We start from the raw sequence: 21,536 nt of genomic DNA, 5'->3' as shown, positions 1-21,536 counted from the left end.
CATATGTTTACTGAGGCTCCATAGGGCCAATATTACATGCCAAATACTAGAAAGAGTTGGTTTGGCAAAATATGGCCCCTTTAAAGTCAGCTAATGCTCGTTAATCTCTCACATTTGAAATTTTGGTTACAATGTTAAAAATCAGGATATGCGTACCCTGCTTAGCAGTAGGGAACGGAATTTAGTTATTAGAAACCAAAGCTGCCTCATACTGCACTCGATTCCAAACTTGTTGTATTAGTTTTATTTGATTAAATGCCGTTAATGTAAATATATACTCGACCCGAGCAATAATCATGGGTGATACTGTAAAATTCCTCATAACAATTGGAAAGATTTAGTCCTGAGTATATTGGGTACCAACAGGTGTGGACCTCCAGTTTAATAGAGTTGTGTATGCATGTGAATGTGTGTGTAACCTTGACTTGACTATCGGGTTACTGTGCAAATAGTGCATCTAACCTGCCTTTGAGTTGCACAATTGTGACGCTAGGATCATCACAACAACATATTCAATGTGATTGCAAGCTGTAATCTCATATTTTTATAATAGTAATAAGTGAATCCCGGCTGTATTGAGGATTTTTAAACTATAATTTTTTTAATGGGTTTTACATGATACAGGTAAGTCCGAATTTAGAGTTGTGCCACCACATGACACGCTGCACTAACCTCGAATGGAAGAGGGGCAGTGTAATTAAAGGCAAGAAGAAGAGGCAGAGAAGGTCTTAGAGAAGAGTATTATTGTATGCTTAGTTTGTTTATGCTGCTAGTCCGTGTGTTAAGCAGAAATCGTTTGAAGAGTTAGAATGACCGTAACATCTATTAGTACATTGTACATTAGTACATCTACGGTGTTTCGCATCATATGGTAGCATTAAGCTAGCGGACTTTGGTTAGAATGATATGATTTGGATGAATGATGGATGGATTTTTGTAAATATTATTTATATCTGTTGTGTTTCCAGTTCATATTCATTTAGATATATATTCATTTATTTTTCAATATTTATTTCATATTACCATACCATGTGTTATGATTTCATGTTCAAGTATCAGTTGTTTGAAGGTTTCAGAATTACCATAACATTAATGCTAATGTCTGTTAGCCTGTCTATGGATCGCATTATATGTTAGCATTAAGCTAGCATACTTTCATCATTCTATGGTTTGTTTGAAAGTTTTGGTGTTTAAATACACAATGTTTAATTCTTGTGTTTTATGTGTCAGTTTTACAGTAAACTTTAAATGGGAGTGAGAAAAACAATGCATGCTTTGCTTCTTAGTTGGAGAACTGTGCAAGTCTTTTTGTTTCCTCAAAGTGTTGTTAAACGTTAGTCTCTCATTACTTGACAGTGAGAGCAGGTGCTCTCTCTCTCTCTCTCTCTCTCTCTCTCTCTCTCTATATATATATATAATTGCAGATTTTTACCTCACATGGATGGGTCTGGAACACATCCCCCACAATAAACGGGGGTTCCCTGTATATATGTGAGGCGGAGAAAGTGATAAATGAACATGATTCTTTATTGGCCTTATTGTAGTGAGGTTTACAAAGCATACAAGCCTGAGATGACTTTGACAAAGCGTAGACAAAACATCCTGAAAAGTGCACTTTGGCACACATACATACTGTAGGATGGTGGACCACATTGATAAAACTTCCTGTTCCCTGCTGAAGATAGGAGATTAGACATAATGGTGTTTTATTAAAGGAGACATATTACGCCTCTTTTTTTCCACAACTGAAAACCGTTCCCAGGTGTCTTAATAAAATGTCTGTGGCATGCTTTCATCAAACTATCCAGAGAACAACTTCAACAAGCAATCGAGTATGCGCTGGTTATCAGAAGCTAACGCTGCCAGCCAATACTGATACGTGTGTATCAAATAAAACTCACTGCACCGATGCTTACCTTTTGGCTTTGACATGATACTATCGCACCTGTTAGATACAGTATGTACTGTATGTGCTTCTGCAATATAGTGTTCCAGACAGTGCAGCACAGTCTGGCTGTCCCTTGAAAGTGGCTCTGGATCTTCACACAGTCGAGCAGAACATGTCATGGGTGGAGAAACTCAGTGTGTGTGTATGTGTGTGTGGGTGGGGGGATCATTATATAAATTAGTCCCACGGTTAGGTCAGTTTCACTGGAGTCCAAGAGCTTTGTCCATAAAGTTTGCAAACTTCTGTGGCTGACCAGGCACAAAAGGCCGAAGGACAGAGAGGTCCATGCTCCTCAGCGTTTCTGTCAGCGTGCTGAGAGACGAGAACAAAAAAACAAGACTCTCACTAAGCTTCACACTCATAAACCTGCATAATCTGTACAGGGGTTCTCAAACTTAGGTTCAGTGAGCCGGAGCTTGGAGCTCCGCAAAATAATTTGCAACAAATTATAATTCAGCATCATTCATCAAGTTAAAACCTGCATATGGGACCAATGAAACAAACATGATAAACTAATTACTGTACTCCTCCAATAATAAAGTAAGAGGTCATTTTTCAGGGGGGGAAAAAAGTGTATTATTTCAGGAATTCAGTCACATTTTCTTCTTTTTACAACTAAATGTGTATTTTCTTTCAAAAATACTATTTTTATCCTGACTAAATACAGTTGTGCCTTGAGATCCGAGGGACCTAACAAAAGATTTTTTTTGCTTTGACTTGTGTGCGAAAATTTGAGATATGAGCATTGTACGGTGGCAGTGAACTCAACTTGACTCACTTCACAAAAAGCAGCAGTATGGCAGAAAGTGAACAAGTCTTCTAAAAAGAGGCTTCAAACTGTTTATTGCCACTTCCAGTTGAAGTTCACTGTCAAACTAAACACATAAAACTGAGAAAATTACAAATTATGTATTTAAAACAACCACATAGCTTTGTCTAAGGAAAGTTTACTTAGCTTAATCCTAACAAACAATGCAAAACACCTCAGAAATCATCTATGTGGTGGTGTTATAACCCTTTAAGCAACAAATATTTGAACACAAACAGTGCATCAACACCTGCTGACAATATAATACTCAGTCATATGTTCTTTATCCTCTGCAAAAAGGACTAATATTGCTGCAGCTTAATGACTTTTTTACATTAGTTGTGAAACTCTTCTTTGTTTGTCTGCATGACTGTATTATACTGCTCCCGGTGGCCAAGTCATGCACACCAGAAGGATTCCCAATGAATTAATCATATTGGATAAACTCTTTTAATTCTTTAAATTCTATTTAATCCTGTTAATACCACGCTTTTACAAAGCACAATATAATAGAATTTATATAGTGCTATTTTTCTTATTAAAAAAACACATTACAAAAATAATCTTTTTGGGGGGAGGCTGGAACTGATCAATGGCATTTACATTTATTACAATGGGGAAAGATGATTTGAGATAGTATTTTTAGTTACAAGCATGGTCACTGCACAAATGAAACTCGTATCTCCAGGCACCACCGTATGTCTTTGTTCTTGTAAAGATGGCAATAATTTTTCTTGAAAAAAAACGTTATTCTTATTACATTACAACTTTTTTTTTTTTTTAACAAAATAGTATTTATTTGTTATTGTGACTTGACAAACGTTTTCTGTAAAATAGGAACCACCTCGAGAACTCCTTCGCTAGTCTATATTACATACGGGCAAGTGCAGTAGAGCAAGTGCGAGTCCATGTGGAGCTGTCTGGCCAGTTCCAGTTGGTGGTTGTCCATCAACTTGTCATTGACCACCACCAGCAGTGCTTTGCCGGCGCCCAGCGCCTCCAAGCAGCTTCCGGCCCCTGAAAGAAACAAGATCCACATTCCTCTCTGTGTCAAGAAGTCCACCGGCAATTTCTGGTGTTCATTTAATGTCTTGTCACCCATGTTTTAATGGAGTGTGTGATCATAAAAAAATAAAATAAAAATACAGTAGAAAGTATGGACAGGTCTGTAAAGTTGGAAATAGAGCCTAAGGTGGTGTACGCCCTGGATTGGTCACCACAGGGGCTCTGAGTTTTCAAAGTTGGAAACGTTCTATGAGAATCAATAGGAATAAACTGGAATAACCCCCATCCGTTTTCAAAAAGTTCCCCGTACTGCTTGCCGTTTCACAGCGTTTTGACTGATTTTTGAAGACCCACAGAATATTGGGCTTTATTAACTAATAAATTCATAGAATATTCTCACTCTCCGCACAAGTTAAGCGTATACGCAAAATCACAGTCAGATTCATCACGCTGGTACCGATTTTCAGTATCCCACTTGGTGCTTTATCACTTGGCATGTTGTGTAAATCAACCCCAGTCCGCTCCTGTTGTTAGAGCTGGGCGATTATGGAAAGAGTAATGATCACGATTATTTTGAGTGATATTAAAAAACAATAAATACAAATAAACAACCATGGCTAAAAACATTGGGACAACTGGGGTGACTGTATTGTCTATTACATACACACATTTGTTTAAAAAAAATCATTCTCTCAATATTCTGGCCTTGAGCAAATAGAAATAACGTCTGTAATCTTAACTGACCTAAAACAGGAAAACTTCAGTCTGATTTCATGTCAGACACTCAAGGGGGGAAAAAAGCGTGTGTCTTTTTATACGAAGCCATGACTGTTAACTGCTGTTCCTGCTGTACGTGCCTTGGCATCATGGGGGCAGTGTGGTGCGATGCAAGCATGGACTTGCATATTATAGGATGCCAAAAAAGAGTAGAAGAAGAAAGTCACAATAAAACTTTATTAAACTCGCTTTTCACAGAGTAGGAAGAATATATGCCTGTGAATATTTTTGTGATATTGTCTGTCTGTATATGTTACTATAGCATTTGTGTGTAAATACTCGTTGTTTGAAGGTAAATCCCTCCTGTAATGCTAATGTTAGCATCCGTCAATAGGGTTTTCCATTGACTGATAGCTTAAACTGGAGATTTCTAAAACGACGTGTGACTTGTATGTAAATATTCAATGTAATTATTTTTGTTGTCTGTTTAGGTATACAGTAAACTCCAACTGGGGTGTCAATAAACGCTCAGGGAGGGCAGACGAACATGCCTCACACGCTTGCTACAACTAACACAGGGTGCGTTCAGGATGCGTTTACAACGCAGGAACTTGCATACACAACCGGTGCAGTGGCACATTAATCGTTTTTCTTCGATTATAACGTTTTTATGATTTTGAGAAGCCAAAATCCAAATCACGCTTCAACTTTGATTAATCACCCAGCCCTATTTGTTGTGTCATTTTAAAAAATGTATTACACTTTTTTTTTGTCTTGCGTTTGTTGTCACATTTCTGTCGGGCCAATTATACATACTCGTGCACTCACTGTAGTACTCTCGCCACGCTGCACTATTTGCATATCTGTTGTTGACCAATACTGGCCACTCATGCCAGAGTAGCATCTGCCCCACTTGCACACTGACTGAGGAGTATTTGCATCATTTCCACAATCAACATTGTCCCAGATTATCGCGCTACTAGTGACTTTAAACTGCATACACTCCTTGAAGTCTCGGCGCCCTTTGCACAATGGTCATTGCACCGGACTATTGCTATATTAGTCATTCAAACTGCTCTAAGTGCTGGAGGACTCAGCCTCTTTTTGGACAATTGTAAAAAAATTAATAAATAATCATTGTACCGGCATTACCAGATAACTAGCAACCCTTTATTGCTCAGTGACTGTTTTTCTCAATGTCTTTATGTCTCAAAAGTGTTCTCTGCCAATTGACTGTCTGTTGTCGTACTAGAGCGGCTCCAACTACCGGAGACAAATTGCTTGTGTGTTTTTTGGACATACTTGGCAAATAGAGATGATTCTGATTCTGACTCCTTATTACCCTTCAAGGGTAATTATAACAATTAATGACCAGTATTATTGGCAGAACTAGAGGGCCCCAAACTCAAATTTTGCTTAAGGCCCCCTGATGGCGGTTGTCTACAGACCTACATTAGTCGCTGCAAATTTGGAATTCTGTGTGCAACTCTCTGGGTAAAACTATTTTGGACAGAAAATGAGCATAAGTGTGTACTTGCCCGCATGGCTGATGATGAGGTCTGCCTGCTCCATGTCCTTCGCTATGGAGTCTTTGAAGCGAAAAACCTCCAGGTTGACATGTGGAAAGTTTTCAGGATCCGGGAGAACTGATCCTCTTCCCACCTGGAGAACCAAACGCTCATAGCCACGATGATTTAATGCCTGGTGACATAATAATAAACCCTGGTTTAATCATTTGGAAAACAAGGAACCACCATATAGTAGCACATTGGCATTAGCAAATTCGCTAAAGCCATTTTTACTGTAAAATGACTGATTTGGCGCTACCTTGTGGCATATTGAAGGGAAGAGTTTTCAAACTGCTGAGAAGATTTGAAATGCAGCTTCACTTCACTCCCTGCCCCTTCACGTCTCTGCCCAAAGAAACGCCCCCAGATCACTAACGTTACCGTGCACGGCACGCCAAGGCTGCTACATTGCTAGTATGACCAAGTTATTCATGATGGAGTATTGCCAGACACGAAACGTTACCGGTTTGATGTTTCATTTTTTGCAATGTACAATCAATCAAAAATATGAGCGGTGATAAACATACCTGACGACCCAGTGAGAACAGTGACGTTGGTAGTGTGTTTTCCATAGACTTTACACCGATCTGATCGGCCTGATCGGTATCAGACGATAATTAGCATCTTATGCTGATCGGCTGAAATGTCATAACTCGCCGATCCGATCAATGACGTCATTGATCAGCTCCGCAAAAGACATTTACTCCGTGTCGCCATCGTGTACAGTACATTTGAAAAGCTAGTTTATTTTTAGCCTTGTCGCATGTCTTTTGACATAGTACTGTAAATATCTGACAACCAATAAAGTTATTTAAAAAAACATGTCGGCGGTGTGGGACAGACAACACGTCTGAGACAGACAACACGTAATGTGTGCATCAGACTACAAGACAAATTTGGTCTTTCACGATTGCACTATGTCAGACTACTGCAATAAAATCTTGTATTCCGATACCACTGCATTTCATCTTTTAAAATCACTGGGCTTTATCTTGTCAACTCAAACGACATCGCTACGCATGTATTATGAGAACAAAATGGGGAAAAACTGGTGCTCACTGGTGCTTGAGAGAATACGTTCACTTAAGGCTTGCTTGAGGTATGTTCACATACTTTAAATATGACACGGCTCGCAAGCAGGCAACAAAAGGTTATGTAGCCTAGCAAGCTAGTGGTTGTACCAGCGTTCTGTCGAATCATGCTCTAAAGTTTCGGTGTGTGTGAAGTCATTTCATTACATCCATCCATCCATTTTCTGAGCTGCTTCTCCTCACTAGGGTCGCGGGCGTGCTGGAGCCTATGCCAGCTATCACCGGACAGGAGGCGGGTTACACCCTGAACTGGTTGCCAGCCAATCGCAGGGCACATATAAACAAACACATTCACACCTACGGACAATTTAGAGTCATGTTTTTGGGATGTGGGAGGAAACCGGAGTGCCCGGAGAAAACCCACGCAGGGACGGGGAGAACATGCAAACTCCACACAGGCGGGGCAGGGGATTGAACCCCGATCCTCAGAACTGTGAGGCTGACGTTCTAACCAGTCGGACACCATGCCGCCAGGCCTAGTGGTAAGAAAAGTTGATTTGCGCTGCAGTTATTTGGTCTACAAGCGACTTTAACTCACCTTAACAGCCTCGGCGGACGTAATTTCCTCAATGAGGTCGTCAAAGCTCGTTGTGCCCACAGTGACAAACACGGTCTTCATCGCTGCTCACACTTATGTTATAATTTCAACACTTTTTCTAAGTACTTTAAGCTGTCAACAGTATCACCGAAGCAGACATCGCACCACAGACTCTGACAGGCACTTCCGGATATTCCGGGTGGCGTCACAGCACTGCTATGAAAATAATGTGGTGCCTCTTACGGTCGGAGGTGGAACTGCAACATTTTGCATTTATTCAATATGCTTGCTATCCAGCTTAATAGTAAACTTTTTGTCCTCACTAGTAAGACAATTCAGTGCACTAGTAGAACACTTAGGATGGACTATAACAAACGTGTCTTACTCGTAAAATGTATTCTACTATAAGTGCCACTTTGAGCCTACTTGTATACATTTAAACCTTACTCATAAACTACTGTGCTGTATTAGTAACACTAGTAAGCATGTCACGCACCAGTTCAAGGTCCAAATACTCGTGCCTATGCTCTTTGTCCTCACTAGTAATACAATTCAGCACACTAGTAGAACAACTAGGGCCATCGAGTAGAAATACCATTTTAATAGTAACATTATTTCCACTACAAGTGTCTTTATTGGCGTACTTGGAGTATGCAAATACACTTTACTAGTAAACTACTGTGCTGCATGAGTAACACTACGAGGCTCAAACTAGTAGGTACGTGTCACTCACTCGTAGCCTGTTTCAAGTATATTGAATAAATGCTCAAATAGCTTTTAATAATTCGATACCAATGATAGTCAGCTTAAGGTAGGGGTCATGTGTAGTAGTACACTTCGTCCTCACCTGTAGGCTAACTTTGTCATAGTAGGACAACTTATATATTACTAGTGAGGTAAAACTGCACGAGTTAACGACCTGCATGCTGCTAGTGGCATAAAATTCTGCTAATTAACATCTGGCACATCACCAGTAGTATTAGTGAAGATGTGCCTCACTAGTAACGTGGTTAAACTACTAGAATGTCAAAGTTGTCCTGCTATGAAAATAAAGAGCATATAAATACACTGACCTCCCACTGGACATTTGTAAGCATGTCAGCCTAGTAGTGTTACTAGTGCTGAGAGTATACATCCATCCATCCGTTTTCTGAGCCGCTTATCCTCACAAGGGTCACGGGAGTGCTGGAGCCTATCCCAGCTATCTTCTGGCAGGAGGCGGGGTACACCCTGAACTGGTTGCCACCCAATCGCAGGGCATATATAAACAAACAGCCATTCGCACTCACATTCACACCTACGGGCAATTTAGAGTATTCAATTAACCTACCGTGTAGATTTTTTGGATGTGGGAGGAAACCGGAGTGCCAGGAGAAAACCCACGCACGCACGGGTAGAACATGCAAACTCCACACAGGCAGGGCCGGGGATTGAACCCCGGTCCTCAGAACTGTGAGGCAGACGCTCTAACCAGTCGTGCCGCCGCAAATATACAGTGAGGTTTAATTGTATACTAGTAGGTCAAAAGCAGTACTGGCAGTGGTTAAAAAACATAAATAAAAAAACTGCACTAGCAAGACCCAGTCGTTCTACTAGTGCGCTAAATTCTCACTCGTCAGTCCCGTACACCCTGGGAAGGAAGGCCTGAGCCTAGATTTTAACCCAGCACCTCTTAACTACGAGCTTGCTGTCCAAACCACAAGTCACCGTGCTGCCCTGTTTTGAGTTATTTGAACTGTATGTCACTGTTACTGTTTGAGGATGTACGCAGACTGTATAATGCATTTATTACCAAATGAAAATGTCTGTTAGTGGGAAAAGAAGCAAGACACTGGGATACACCAGAAATGATTTTTTTAAGGCTCTGTTAAATTCTCAGCCTAGTTAAAAAACAAACAAACAAAAAAACACAATATAGCTTGTAGCCTGATGTCACCAAAGCAGAAAACTAGTATAAAATTAAATGTTTAAAACTGGCTACACACATCGTTAGTTTTTAATAAATATACTATTTAAAACAAAAAAAGAATACAGAAAGCAACGTTAAATCTGCTTAACATGTTGCAGCTGGAGTTATTGAATGAACAACAACAACAAAAATCCCCATGTTTAAATGATGAAAACAAAATCTGCATGGAGAAGTGTGTGCTTGCTTTGGTCCTTCCGCAATCCATCTCCCGCCTCAGAGACGTTGGGAGAAAAGCGAACGAGGAAGATGGTCGTCGACGTGATCCGTGCGCTTGTGTATCCGAGGCGCCGTAGAATTCAAGCTTTAATACAGGAACATGGCTCTTTTTTTAATCATCTCAAAAAGACTGCATAAAACATTTTCAATTTTGAGCATGCAGATTTGAAGATTTAACAATGGCCTTTACTGCAAAAAAGAAAAAAATAAGTTTGTTCCATACTGTCAAACGTCCTGTCAACATTTCCTGAAACGACCAAAAAAAAAAAGAAAAAGAAAAAAAAAAAAAAGAAAAAAGTCCCAAAATAAAATGAGCAGTGTACTGGAAGAACAACTTAAGTGTGCATGCTTAAAATTAAAATTAAAATGTTTCCATAATATGAAATACTTGTTCAAACTCCAAAAAACAGTGATGTATGGAAACCCTTTTTGAACATTTATTTGATATCCATTATATCCATCTTAATGTTCATGTACTAGTACACTCTTTGCCCTCACGACTAAGGCAATTAAGCACACTAGGAGAACAATTGCCTTACCAATGTTTTCCCCAATACTTTTTTTTTTTTGTCAAACAACTTTTAATAGTAATGTTTTTTCCATTACTACCTTCCACTGGGCCTAGATTGTTACTAGTGCAGCACAGTAGTTTACTAGTAAGGTTTAGTTGCATACTAGTTGGCCAAAAGTGGCACTAGTTGTAAAAAAAACAACAAAAAACAGGCCAACTACTGTACATACATAAATACATGCTACTAGTATTACCAGTGACAAAATTCTACGAGTTAGTGCTTCACTAGTAGTTCCAGTAGCATGCAGATTTCAACTAGCACACAGTTTTTCCTTACGAATAACATGTCGTTGTCCTACTAATTGGCCAAGGTTGTGCTACTCGTGTACAGGAAAATTGAAAAGTAGCAAGACAGTTGTTCTCAATGTTGGGAAAGTTCAGTTCACAAATTCTATTTGAACTACTTCAGTTCAAAGTTAAAATTTTTCGAAACAAGTTCACCACTCCAAAAACGAAGTACTTCATAGCCCACTTCAAAAATTTTTTAACGAAAAAACAGATTTTCCCCTTTTTAGTTTTACATTTCGACAACAAACTTAATTGAACAGTTTTAGAGGTTATGTTTGCTTTTAATAAGTGCTCTTACTAAAAATGACTGGCCGTTCCATTCATCTTCTGTTCCGCTTATCCTCACTAGGGTCGCAGGCGTGCTGGAGCCCATCCCAGCTATCTTCGGGCAAGAGGCGGGGTACACCTGAACTGGCCGTTCCATTTTATTTTATTTTTTATTTTTGGGGGGGTGGGGGGCATTTGTTCCATATGTTCTCTTCCTTTATCTGTCATTTTCTGAACTTTGCGTGCAGTCTGGGATCACTGCCTGAAATGCAGATTTCATTGGCTGAGTCATGTGACGTGTGATGGCTTAACTTGCATGTAAATTGGTCTGTACATTTCATCACTACTATAAAGCCTGTAATGCTGCGCTGCTTAAGGGAAACTGGCACTATGAAATAAAAATTAACTGCCGTTCAAAAACCGTTAAGAGACGCCAGTTTGACCGCGTTCTCAAAAACGTCCATCAAGCAGAAAAACACACTACGTTCAGTTCATGTTTGCCAAAAGTATAAACGAGTTAATGAACTTTCATTCACTGAACTTGTTCAGGTACAACACTGGTTGTTTTAATAATGCACCCTAGTTCTTCTACTAGTGTGCTAAATTATCTTAGTAGTGAGGATAAAGATTGTACTAGCACACGGACCTTAAGATGGATATCAAGGCGTTGGAATAAATGCCCCAACGGCTTTTCATAGTGACGTAATACAAGTCATACTAAAGTATATAACTGTGATTAAAGCAGCTATAAAAAGGAGCTGCATCCTCACAAACACTTGTGTTGTTTCTTACACTTGAGGGAGACATCTCACTAAAACGAGGGTGGGGGGGGACGGACGAATGAAATTCAAGAGTACTTTCCTCCGTGTCAAGTCTCTTCCTGTCCCTTTCAAGACTCTTAAAGTGGCATTAGAAACATCCCGTTAACAGTAAGGATATAAAAAATAAGAGCGACATATCAGCTTTCAGATGCGTTAAGACGCTCAAGAACCTTCCACGTTAGCAGGGCAGCCATGTTGTGTGGTGGGGATGGTCTCAAATTGTCTCCACCCCCCACCCTCCTGTTGATCCAGACAAACGCTGCATCTGGAAAGTGGACAAAAACAAACAACATCTTAGTACAAACAGGCTGCCCACGATATGTGAAAATCCATGCCATAGAAAGACCATATAAATAAATAAAAATGAAAAAAGGTTTTACCGCTCTCACACGTTTTAAACACATGTAAACTTGTTAAAACACTTTTTACAGTACATGCACAGTGATGCCCTGAGATTCGAGTTGATCCTGTGACTCAAAACACTTGTATCCTACATCATCTTCACCCATTGGAATCAATGGAAATGCCATTAATCCGTAGCAGCCTCCCCCCCAAAAAATTGTACTAATGTTTTTTTAATAATAAAAACAGTACTCTGTAAAACTGTACTTTATAAAACCATAAAGTAAGGACATCAATAGAATTCAAAGAAAAACTGTTTTTGCCACTTTTTTCCTTCAATTCAATGGCTATTGTGCTGCTCCTTCTGGTGTGCGCAGCTTGACCACCTGAGGGCAGGATAATAGAGACATACGGATATACATCAATGGTCACTCCTCAGTAGGCAGCAGTAATATGCGTTCTTCACAGAGGATAAAGAATATGCATTTTTTCCCCTTTAACAGTTTCCCTTTTCTTAGGAGCCATTCTGACTGTTTAGCCTTTTGTTTACTTGTTTAGAAAAAGTTCACATCGTCCATTGCACTTCTCTGCTCGTTCATTTAAAAAACTATGGCTACTGCTCGCATCTGTGATTGGGTAAATGTGCGTGGACGGAACTTCCGCCTAGCACTTCTATCCAGCAGCGCCCGGACTGCAGGCAGAGCCCAAATGATCACAACAACAGGTTGCTCAGGTGCTAGCATAGTAATGTGGAGTAAGAGTGGATGTTGCTTGCTTAGAGTCATTTATTAACACTCCAGTTTAAGTTCACTGTAAAACTAAACTCGCATAACAAAAGAATTATACCTATTAAATACTCAAATACATCACTGCCTTCATTTCTTTCGTCGTTTTGTTCACAAAAATCGCTAGCTCAAAGCTAACATACAATGAATGAAAAACACAACTGACAAGCTAACTAAAATTAGCATTGAACTCGTGGTACTCTCAAAATTTTAATTATTGGTACACAAATGCTGTATAAACACATACAAACAGGCAATATAACTCTCTGGCGTATATCGTTCAAACTCTGAGAAAAACGAGTTATAATAAAACTTCTCCGACTTTCCTTGTTACTGCAAATGTGTTTCTCGTTGCGTGTATCACACTGCCCCTCAGAGGCAAAGACATGCAAAGCAGGACCAGCGATTGTCAATAAAACTGAAGAACCCCAGTTGCATCAAGAAGTTCAAGTGTTTTGCCGCACGTCAAGAAAGCAATGTTCCCACCATATACCGACAGTAAAAAAAACAACACTGAATTGAACATTGATATTTTGCACTTTTTTGTTTGAATTATTTAAAAGGGACAATGCACATTAATGACCACCAGTGCAATTTTTGTGTATATGTGCCGTAGTTAGCATAAAGCTAATTTACATTCGTAGTCTCTTGGCAGGGGACTTTAAAAGTATAATTTGTATTTATTAGAAGTATTTTTCAAACATTGGTGCAACACCAGAAATGTTTCTCTTTTCTTCCGTTTTGTGAGATCACGTGAGATTTCAAGTTCGGCGGTGGTGTCCTGTGTTGATATTGTCGGAGCACACTGCACACAATATGACCAAAACTGTTAATTGCCAGATCTTTTATCTTTATGTGTGGGGTCTGTCACAGATAAATAATCTTAAAGATTTGAAAAATCCTTGTGCATGTACCAGACATTAGCCGCGGAACAGACACCTAGTTTTCAGCTTACAGCAATGCATTATGCATTGAGTCAAAGATCGCTACACAGCACAAGAAAAAGCACAACATCGATCCTTCTGTTCAGCCACACCAAGACCATTTGTAAATGGAAAATAGTACGTAAATAGAGGTAATTTTTCTACGAAAATATTGGACGTCGTAAAATAGGTTGTTCGTAACCTGGGGTTCCACTGTATTGAAATTGAAAGTCGTTGCGCTTTGGTTTCAGAAAACAGATGGCCACTGCTCTGTGATAATGTCATGCTAACTTCCTGTTGTGGAACATAAATTCTGATTCAGGATGTGGCATTTTCCTCTTTGTACCATCTGCCTTGTTCTTTAGCTCTAACCGCAAATTTGCATCATTTATGGCTGGCCCCTTTAAAACATCCATCTTAAATGTCACCACCCACTCATCCTTTTCACTAAATCTCTTGTCAGTCATACACAAGATGTTGCATTGCAACACCACACAGTCATCCAATTTTCAACTTTCTACTCAGTTTATGAATCAGTATAATAGCGGAAGGGGACCATCCGTATAAAGTGAATTCCCACATATTCACAGTTTAGCATTCACGAAATAGCCATGTCTAAAATATAAATATTGCTTTAGCACCATCTTGTGGCACCTTGGGGCCAAGGAGATTTAGTCAGGCCAGAGCTATAAAGAAGAATAGGACTAAATAAATAAATAGATAAATAAAGACAGAACAAATAAAGAGGAATAAAGTTGAGGAGCCAAACAATGAAGTTATGGGAAAGAGTAGTGGAGGCTAGACTCAGGACAGATGTATTTCCAAGGAACAGTATGGTTTCATGCCTAGAAAGAGTACTACAGGTGCATTATTTGGCTTGACGTGTTGAAGTACAGAGGTCAGAAGGAGCTACATTGTGTCTTTGTAGATCGAGAGAAAGCCTATGACAGAGTACCTAGAGAGGAACTGTGGTACTGCATGCGGAAGTCTGGAGTGGTAGAGAAGTATGTTAGAATAATACAGGACATGTATAAGGGCAGCAGAACAGTGGTGAGGTGTGTTGTAGGTGTGACAGAGGAGTTTAAGGTTGAGGTGGGACTACATTAGGGATCAGCTCTGAGCCCCTTCCTGTTTGCAGTAATGATGAATAGGCTGACAGATGAAGTTAGACTGGAATCGCCATGGACCATATGTTCGCAGATGACATTGCGATCTGCAGTGAAAGCAGGGAGCAGGTGGAGGAACAGTTAAAAAGGTGGAGGCATGCAGTGGAAAGGAGAGGATTGAAGATTAGCTGAAGTAACACAGAATATATGTGTTACGAGATGGGTGGAAGGGGAAGAGTGAGGCTACAGGGAGAAGAGATAGAGAGGGTGGAGGACTTTGGGTCAACAGTCCGGAGCAATGGTGAGTGCGGTCAGGAAGTGAAGAAACAAGTCCAAGCAGGTTGGAACGGGTGGCGGAAGGTGTCAGGTGTGTTATGCGACAGAAGAGTCTCTGCTAGGATGAAGGGCAAAGTTTATAAGACAGTAGTGAGGCCAGCAATGATGTGTGGATTAGAGACAGTGGCACTGAAGAGACAACAGGAAACAGCGCTGGAGGGGGCGGAAATGAAGATGTTGAGGTTCTCTTTGGGAGTGACCAGGTTGGAAAGCAGACTTCAATGGTTTGGATAAATCCAGAGGAGAGATAGTGAGTATATTAGTTGAAGGATGATGAGGATGGAGCTGCCAGGCAAGAGAGCTAGAGGAAGACCAAAGAGAAGGTTGATGGATGTAATGAGGGAAGACATGAGGGCAGTTGGTGTTAGAGAGAAGGATGCAGGAGATAGGCTTACATGGAAAAGGATGACACACTGTGGCGTCCCCTCACGGGACAAGCCGAAGGGAAAAGAAGAAGACCCGAAATTGTAGCGTTTTCAGTTAATCGACAATTATGGATGCAGTGATACTGATAGTAGTATCTGATACTGTATGTCAGTAAAAATGTTCCAATACCAATACCACTTTAGCAGCCTGACATATCCTTTTCAGCCTTGTCAGCCATGTGATGACTTTTAGGTCAACACGGATGACAACACTAAAGCCAACCGCAAATTATGCACTCCAAAATGGATGGTCAACTCTGAGCTGCGAGCCAACCGTGCTTCACCGTGCTTAGCCTACCTGGCTAACCCTGTCAGTAGCATATGCTTGCAAGATTAAGCCACGCAAGTTTAAGTACATGCTGGGTTCCATGGTGTAATGGTTAGCACTCTGGACTTTGAATCCAGTGGTCTGAGTATAACTCTTACAACCAGTTCAGGGTGTACCCCGCCTCCTGCCCGATGACAGCTGGGATAGGCTCCAGCACGCCCGCGACCCTAGTCAGGAGAAGCGGCTCAGAAAATGGATGGATGGATGGAAGTTTAAGTACACACAAACCTGTACTATGTAAACTGTGAATGGCTCATTAAATTCCCAACCCTTACTTGGATAACTGTGGCAATTCTAGAGTTAATACATGCAAACGAGCAAAGCATTTCTGTATTTATTTAAGAACTGAAAAGGATTGTGTTACAGGCTACATTTAAATGAAATGTGTTGCAAGACAAGCTGTTGGATGGTAAAATGTAAGGTAATAAAAAAAATTTTTTTTAAATGCCAGAAGTAAAAAGAGAGGGAAATTACAACTGTCAAGTTTGTAACCGTGCACGACTGACCAATGGTCAAGCAGAACAACGGAGACATACAGTCCTTGACGATTCACTACATTGTCGGGGATTTTCAAATGAAATGTCTGTGCTTGCAGTCTAATGTTATATGGCCTTCTATGCATTAACTGTATTTGCTTCCATTAAGTTGCAATTCATGATTGCACTTTGTAATAGCGCATTTATTCAGTTATCCCTTACTAAAGTAGAATTTTTTTTGGGTGCATTTATTTTTTAAATGATCTATAATTTCTTCTAATTTAAAGATTCATTTTGAACACTGTTACAAATTCATAGATCATTTTACACTTAAAACTATGTGAGTCCCAGGATTTACATGTCTAGAAACAATGAGTCACAGCCCTGGAACAATGAGTCCCTGCAACTTATCATTACAGAATACAGATACAGTAAGGCTCTGTTCACAAAAATTGCACTGAACAAAAAAATTTTGCACAGAGGTATAAACAGGCATTAATGCCTAAACCGGCAATATACTACCAATCCAGTTTCCAGTTGGTTAAGAAAAAGTTCAAAGTACAGCAACATTAATAACAGCACAAAAAGTAGTCAAAGCAACCTGATTTGATTCAAGATTTGTACTACTTTTCAAGTCTGCAACCTTTATTTAAACGCTGCTTTGTCAACATGTTCAATGGCTGCACCTCTTACAATAGTGAGTCCGCTATGCCGTATATAAGGTGACCACACGTGCACCACATACGCTGTCATGTTTCTATTTGCATTGTTGGGCAAAGGGTTCCATAACTGCAAGCTGATGGGATACAGGAAATGTCCCATCATGTTTTTTTTCCCATCTGAAGAAATTTGGTGGGATGGTTGTTTTAAAAGCGATTTTGTCACTTTGAGATTTGTATTTGTGTTGTCGTCGTTGCGACTTCAAACAAACTCGACATACCAGCTCGTTGGTGTTAGCGGGATGGCCGCGTTCATCTATCTTGAATCCAAAATGTTCCCACATCGTCGCGGTGACGATGGAACTTTGGAACGAATCCTATTTATGCCGCTCAACTTTCTGTAACTGTGCAGCTACCGGCTCGCTGTCAGAAAACTTAGTTTTGAGGACGCTTACTACGCTAGTGCCTGCTTTTGAGAAGCACGCACGAGCGTGCGCACGTACGCTTAAATACGGCCAATCAGAGGGAAGGTGGGATGGTCCTGTCCTGCCCTTCACTATTTCCGATTGGTTTAGAGACAATATAGGTTTCATGTGTCTGCATTGCTTACTCAAATGGGTGAGCGTACATGTGGACCCTCTCTTTATTTCTAGCGTTATCATTCTGAAGGTAGGTTGCATAGGCGACCAAATTAGTCGCACTCTACAGCCCTGTCTTGTCAAATTAAAATAAATAAATTTTAAAAAAAATTCCAGCACTACACTGGTATACTTTAACCCATAGCGTTGCGTCCTCGGACGCAGCCTCATTTTAATTTATGCGTCCCTGCTCATTTTTGTGTGTCTCAGATGAGGGACTCACATAACACGAGATTCTTGCATATTGTTTGTTAAAAAGTAGTGCAATACAAATTAATATTTTTACTTAACATGAGGAATAATCTTGATTACAATATTGACAAAAAAAGTTGTGATTATTATTTTAGCTATATTTGTGCAGCCCTAGGAGGAAGCTAGAGTAACCCACACATGCATGGGGAGAACATCCAAACTTCCCATAGGAAGATTGAAGCCGAGACTGGGACCCCGATCCTCATAACTGTGAGTGCTAACCACTCCTCCATCAAGCTGTGGGGATGTATTCGTGCTCAGCAAATTATCCGTACCTCTTGGTCACTGTACCACGCAGGCAGTGCAGCACTGCTCCTGCTTCTCCGGCAGTGTGGAATAGTTCATCTGCCGCACGATCTCAGCGAACAGCTCATCCACCATTGTCTTGCTCTTGGCCGAGGTCTCGATGAAGGGGCAGCCCCACTCCTGAGCCAGGGCCCGGCCATCCGAGCCCGCAACCTCACGCTCTGACTCCAGGTCCACCTTATTGCCCACCAGGATTAGCGGCACCTTCTCAAAGCGCTTCACTCTGACTATTTGGTCTCGCATGGGTCGAATGTCCTGAAGGAAGAGGGAATAAAATGAATGGGGTAAAAAAAAAAATAATCTATTTATAATACAAATGAGCAAAATGTAGCCAAATGGTAGAACAAACATGAACATATTAGTACAGCAAACAGTGAAAAACTGTAACTGACCCCGAAGCCCCCCAAAATTGAAATCTTAAACTTTCGTAAATGTAAACTTTATCGCTGTTCATTGTTCCAGCCCCCAGTATATCGTAAAGTTTAAAGTGATTGATTTTGACGGGTTTTTAAAGAAAACAATCGAATTTTAATTGTGATCGTGATTTTGGCTGATTAAATAATCCTGATCGTCGGCAATTTTTTACATTTAAAATGCGGGCACTGCTACATATGAGCAGTGCTTCATTTGTATTTGTCCGCAACCTAGTCAGCCAGCCATGGTTTGGATATCCAAACCATTTAAAATGTGTATTTTTGCACGGTGCAGCCTCCAGTGATCTAGTTTTTCCTCTTTAAATTCTCTTCTTTCTCACATTTTAAACACGTCGTTCACAACGTGACGATGTCACGCGACGGCAAAGCCTGTTTTTACATTTTCTTAGCCCCCAAAATGTTGGACACAACCCACAATACAAAGCGCTTCCTAAATCCTATTTTGAGTGCCATGGGGGAAAAAAATCTGGCAAAAGAACAAATATGCGGGGGGTTGGATTTAAAAAAAATAATAAAAAAATGAATAAGTGGGGGTTTGTGTCAGTTCTACAGTAAACTTCAACAGGGAGTGACAAATAGACAGCCTGAAGCAAGCACGCTTTACCTCTTATTTTGGAATTTTACCAGTCTTTTCATTTCTTCAAAATGATGTTATACATTACCCTCCCATTTCTTGACAGCAAAAGAGCGAGAACAGGCGCTAGGAAAAACTTTTAGAAGTGTGTTTTAATAAGTCTAAGTGCATTTTAACTGTTTGTTGTAAATTACATTTTAATGTTCGTTTTATTAAACGTGTTTAAAAACATGTGAGGGAGATAAAACGACTTGAGTTTTTCTATGGTCTCTTTGTATCACGCATTTCACCTCTGGGTGGGTCTGGAATGCATCCCCCACAATAAACGGAGGTTCACTCTATAGTCAAATTCATAATGGTTCAAATAAAAATGCGTTAACATACTGATGTACTTTTCATTTGTTGTGGCAATTTAGTACTTCTGATGGGTAGCTCTACCGTGTCAATTACTACATGTTTCTATAGTCTCTCTATATCGCACACGGGGTGGGCCTGGAACGTATCCCTCATGATTAACAGCGGTCTCACCGTATCTGACTTAAACTGAAGGTAAGTTGTCGTACAAAAGTTGTTTGTACTTACCTGGAAAGATTGCTGGTTAACCAAGCTGTAGACCAGGATGAATCCCTGGCCGTTCTTGATGTACAAGTCTCTCATGGAGGCGAACTGCTCGGTGCCCGCTGTGTCCAGGATCTCCAGCACAGACGGCGACGAGTCCACCTCGATCTCCTTCCTGTAAAAGTCCTCGATGGTGGGGTCGTACTTCTCGATGAAGGTGCCGGTGACGAACTGGACGGTCAGCGCCGACTTGCCGACGCCGCCGCTGCCCAGCACGACCACTTTGTACTCCTTCATTTGTGGTGGACGGACGAGGAGCGAATTTAGAGCGGCTAACGGATTAGCTTCGCGGCTCCTCGAAACATTTAACAGGCCTTTTTTTCCTCTCCTTTCTCCAAAGCGAGGCCGAGACAACGATAAAAACGACGTCTATTCGCTCACATTAACTATTCGAGCACTCATAATTGTCCCCGGTTTAGGTTAAGAAAAACTCTGCGAGTAAGAAAAAAAGTTGCTATCCGTCCACTCCACTCCGCCTGTTAGCTAGCTCGACGGTGGCTAAATCTTCGTGGTCCCATACCCGAGCTGCTCAAGGGTCCGACCCGGTTAAGAAGAGGCGCTGTCGGGGAACGTATCGTCGAGTGACACACGCCGTGTACCACATTCTATTTAGCCGTTCCAATTCGGACACAAACAGCGGGCCGGCGGTGTCCCTTGCCCTGGTGTATCCGTCCGAACGGCCGGGGCCTGCTTCTGTTTCCGGGGCTGCCTGGCTTCCACCTTTGGACGGACTCCGTGTGTGCTACCGACGCGCAGCCAGCCAGCGGATCAGGACCGGGGAGCTAACACGGCGGCTCCAGGAGTCACTCGACGACACACCGGGTTTACATCAGAAATCCATCCATTTTCTACAGCGTTTATCCTCATTAGGTCGGCGGGTGAGCTGGAGCCTATCCCTGCTGACTCTGCGAGGGAGGGAGGCGGGGTACACCCTGGACTGGTCGCCAGCCAACCGCAGGGCACATCGAGACGAACAAGCTTTTACTCTCACAGCGACGCTTAAGGATCTTTTTGATTTATTTATTTTATTTTATTATTATTATGATTCTTTTAGCAGTTTTATACTTCAAACTCAAGGCTCGGGGGCCAGATCTGGGGCCGCCAAATCATTTGATGCGGCCCACGAAAGCAAATCATTTGCGTCAGCTTCCATGATTCTTACCAACATCTCTACTGAATTTTAAAATCGTCATATGTAATGAGGAATAAGATTGAGATATTGAAATAATTTTTTGGTTTGTTACCAAACCCCTTTTTACAGTAACTTGATCAATAGTTGAACAAATCTGATTTCAAAGCTAGTTATCCATCAAGTTGTTGTATATATGTAATAATTTGAGGTGATTAAACATTTCTATGGTTTCAAAGTCATAGCGGCCCTTCAAAGTTCTGAGGTCCGATGTTTAATCCCTGGCCCCGCCTGTGTGGAGTTTGCATGTTTTCCCCGTGCCTGCGTGGGTTTTCTCCGGGCACTCCGGTTTCCTCCCACATCCCAAAAACCTGCATGGTAGGTTAATTGACAACTCT

At 40.9% G+C, this 21,536-nt stretch overlaps 2 protein-coding genes across 3 annotated transcripts; both read right to left on the bottom strand.

Annotated features, from left to right (window-relative positions):
- Positions 1-1,509: 1,509 nt before the first annotated feature.
- On the bottom strand, positions 1,510-8,896 carry zgc:92907 (uncharacterized protein LOC436733 homolog). Of its 2 annotated transcripts, none has more exons than XM_061786541.1 (4): positions 8,749-8,896; positions 6,017-6,179; positions 3,635-3,773; positions 1,510-2,260 (listed from the first exon to the last, which is right to left on the bottom strand). In XM_061786541.1, the coding sequence occupies exons 1-4, from the start codon at positions 8,770-8,772 to the stop codon at positions 2,149-2,151; spliced, it is 438 nt and encodes a 145-aa protein (XP_061642525.1). In that variant the 5' UTR covers positions 8,773-8,896; the 3' UTR covers positions 1,510-2,148. The 2 variants fall into 2 exon arrangements, with proteins under 2 accessions (XP_061642525.1, XP_061642524.1); XM_061786540.1 differs by lacking the exon at positions 8,749-8,896 and adding an exon at positions 7,676-7,881.
- Positions 8,897-9,512: 616 nt separating this feature from the next.
- Positions 9,513-21,023, bottom strand: rap2c (RAP2C, member of RAS oncogene family). The gene is made up of 3 exons (XM_061786539.1): positions 19,974-21,023; positions 18,353-18,638; positions 9,513-12,072 (listed from the first exon to the last, which is right to left on the bottom strand). The coding sequence occupies exons 1-2, from the start codon at positions 20,244-20,246 to the stop codon at positions 18,360-18,362; spliced, it is 552 nt and encodes a 183-aa protein (XP_061642523.1). The 5' UTR covers positions 20,247-21,023; the 3' UTR covers positions 9,513-12,072; positions 18,353-18,359.
- Between the last annotated feature and the right edge of the window lie 513 nt (positions 21,024-21,536).

This window comes from Phyllopteryx taeniolatus, chromosome 10 (assembly GCF_024500385.1).
Source record: "Phyllopteryx taeniolatus isolate TA_2022b chromosome 10, UOR_Ptae_1.2, whole genome shotgun sequence".
NCBI classification, from domain to species: Eukaryota; Metazoa; Chordata; class Actinopteri; order Syngnathiformes; family Syngnathidae; genus Phyllopteryx; species Phyllopteryx taeniolatus.
The sequence above is the reverse complement of the archived record's forward strand: the minus strand, read 5'-3'. Positions and strand labels throughout refer to the sequence as shown.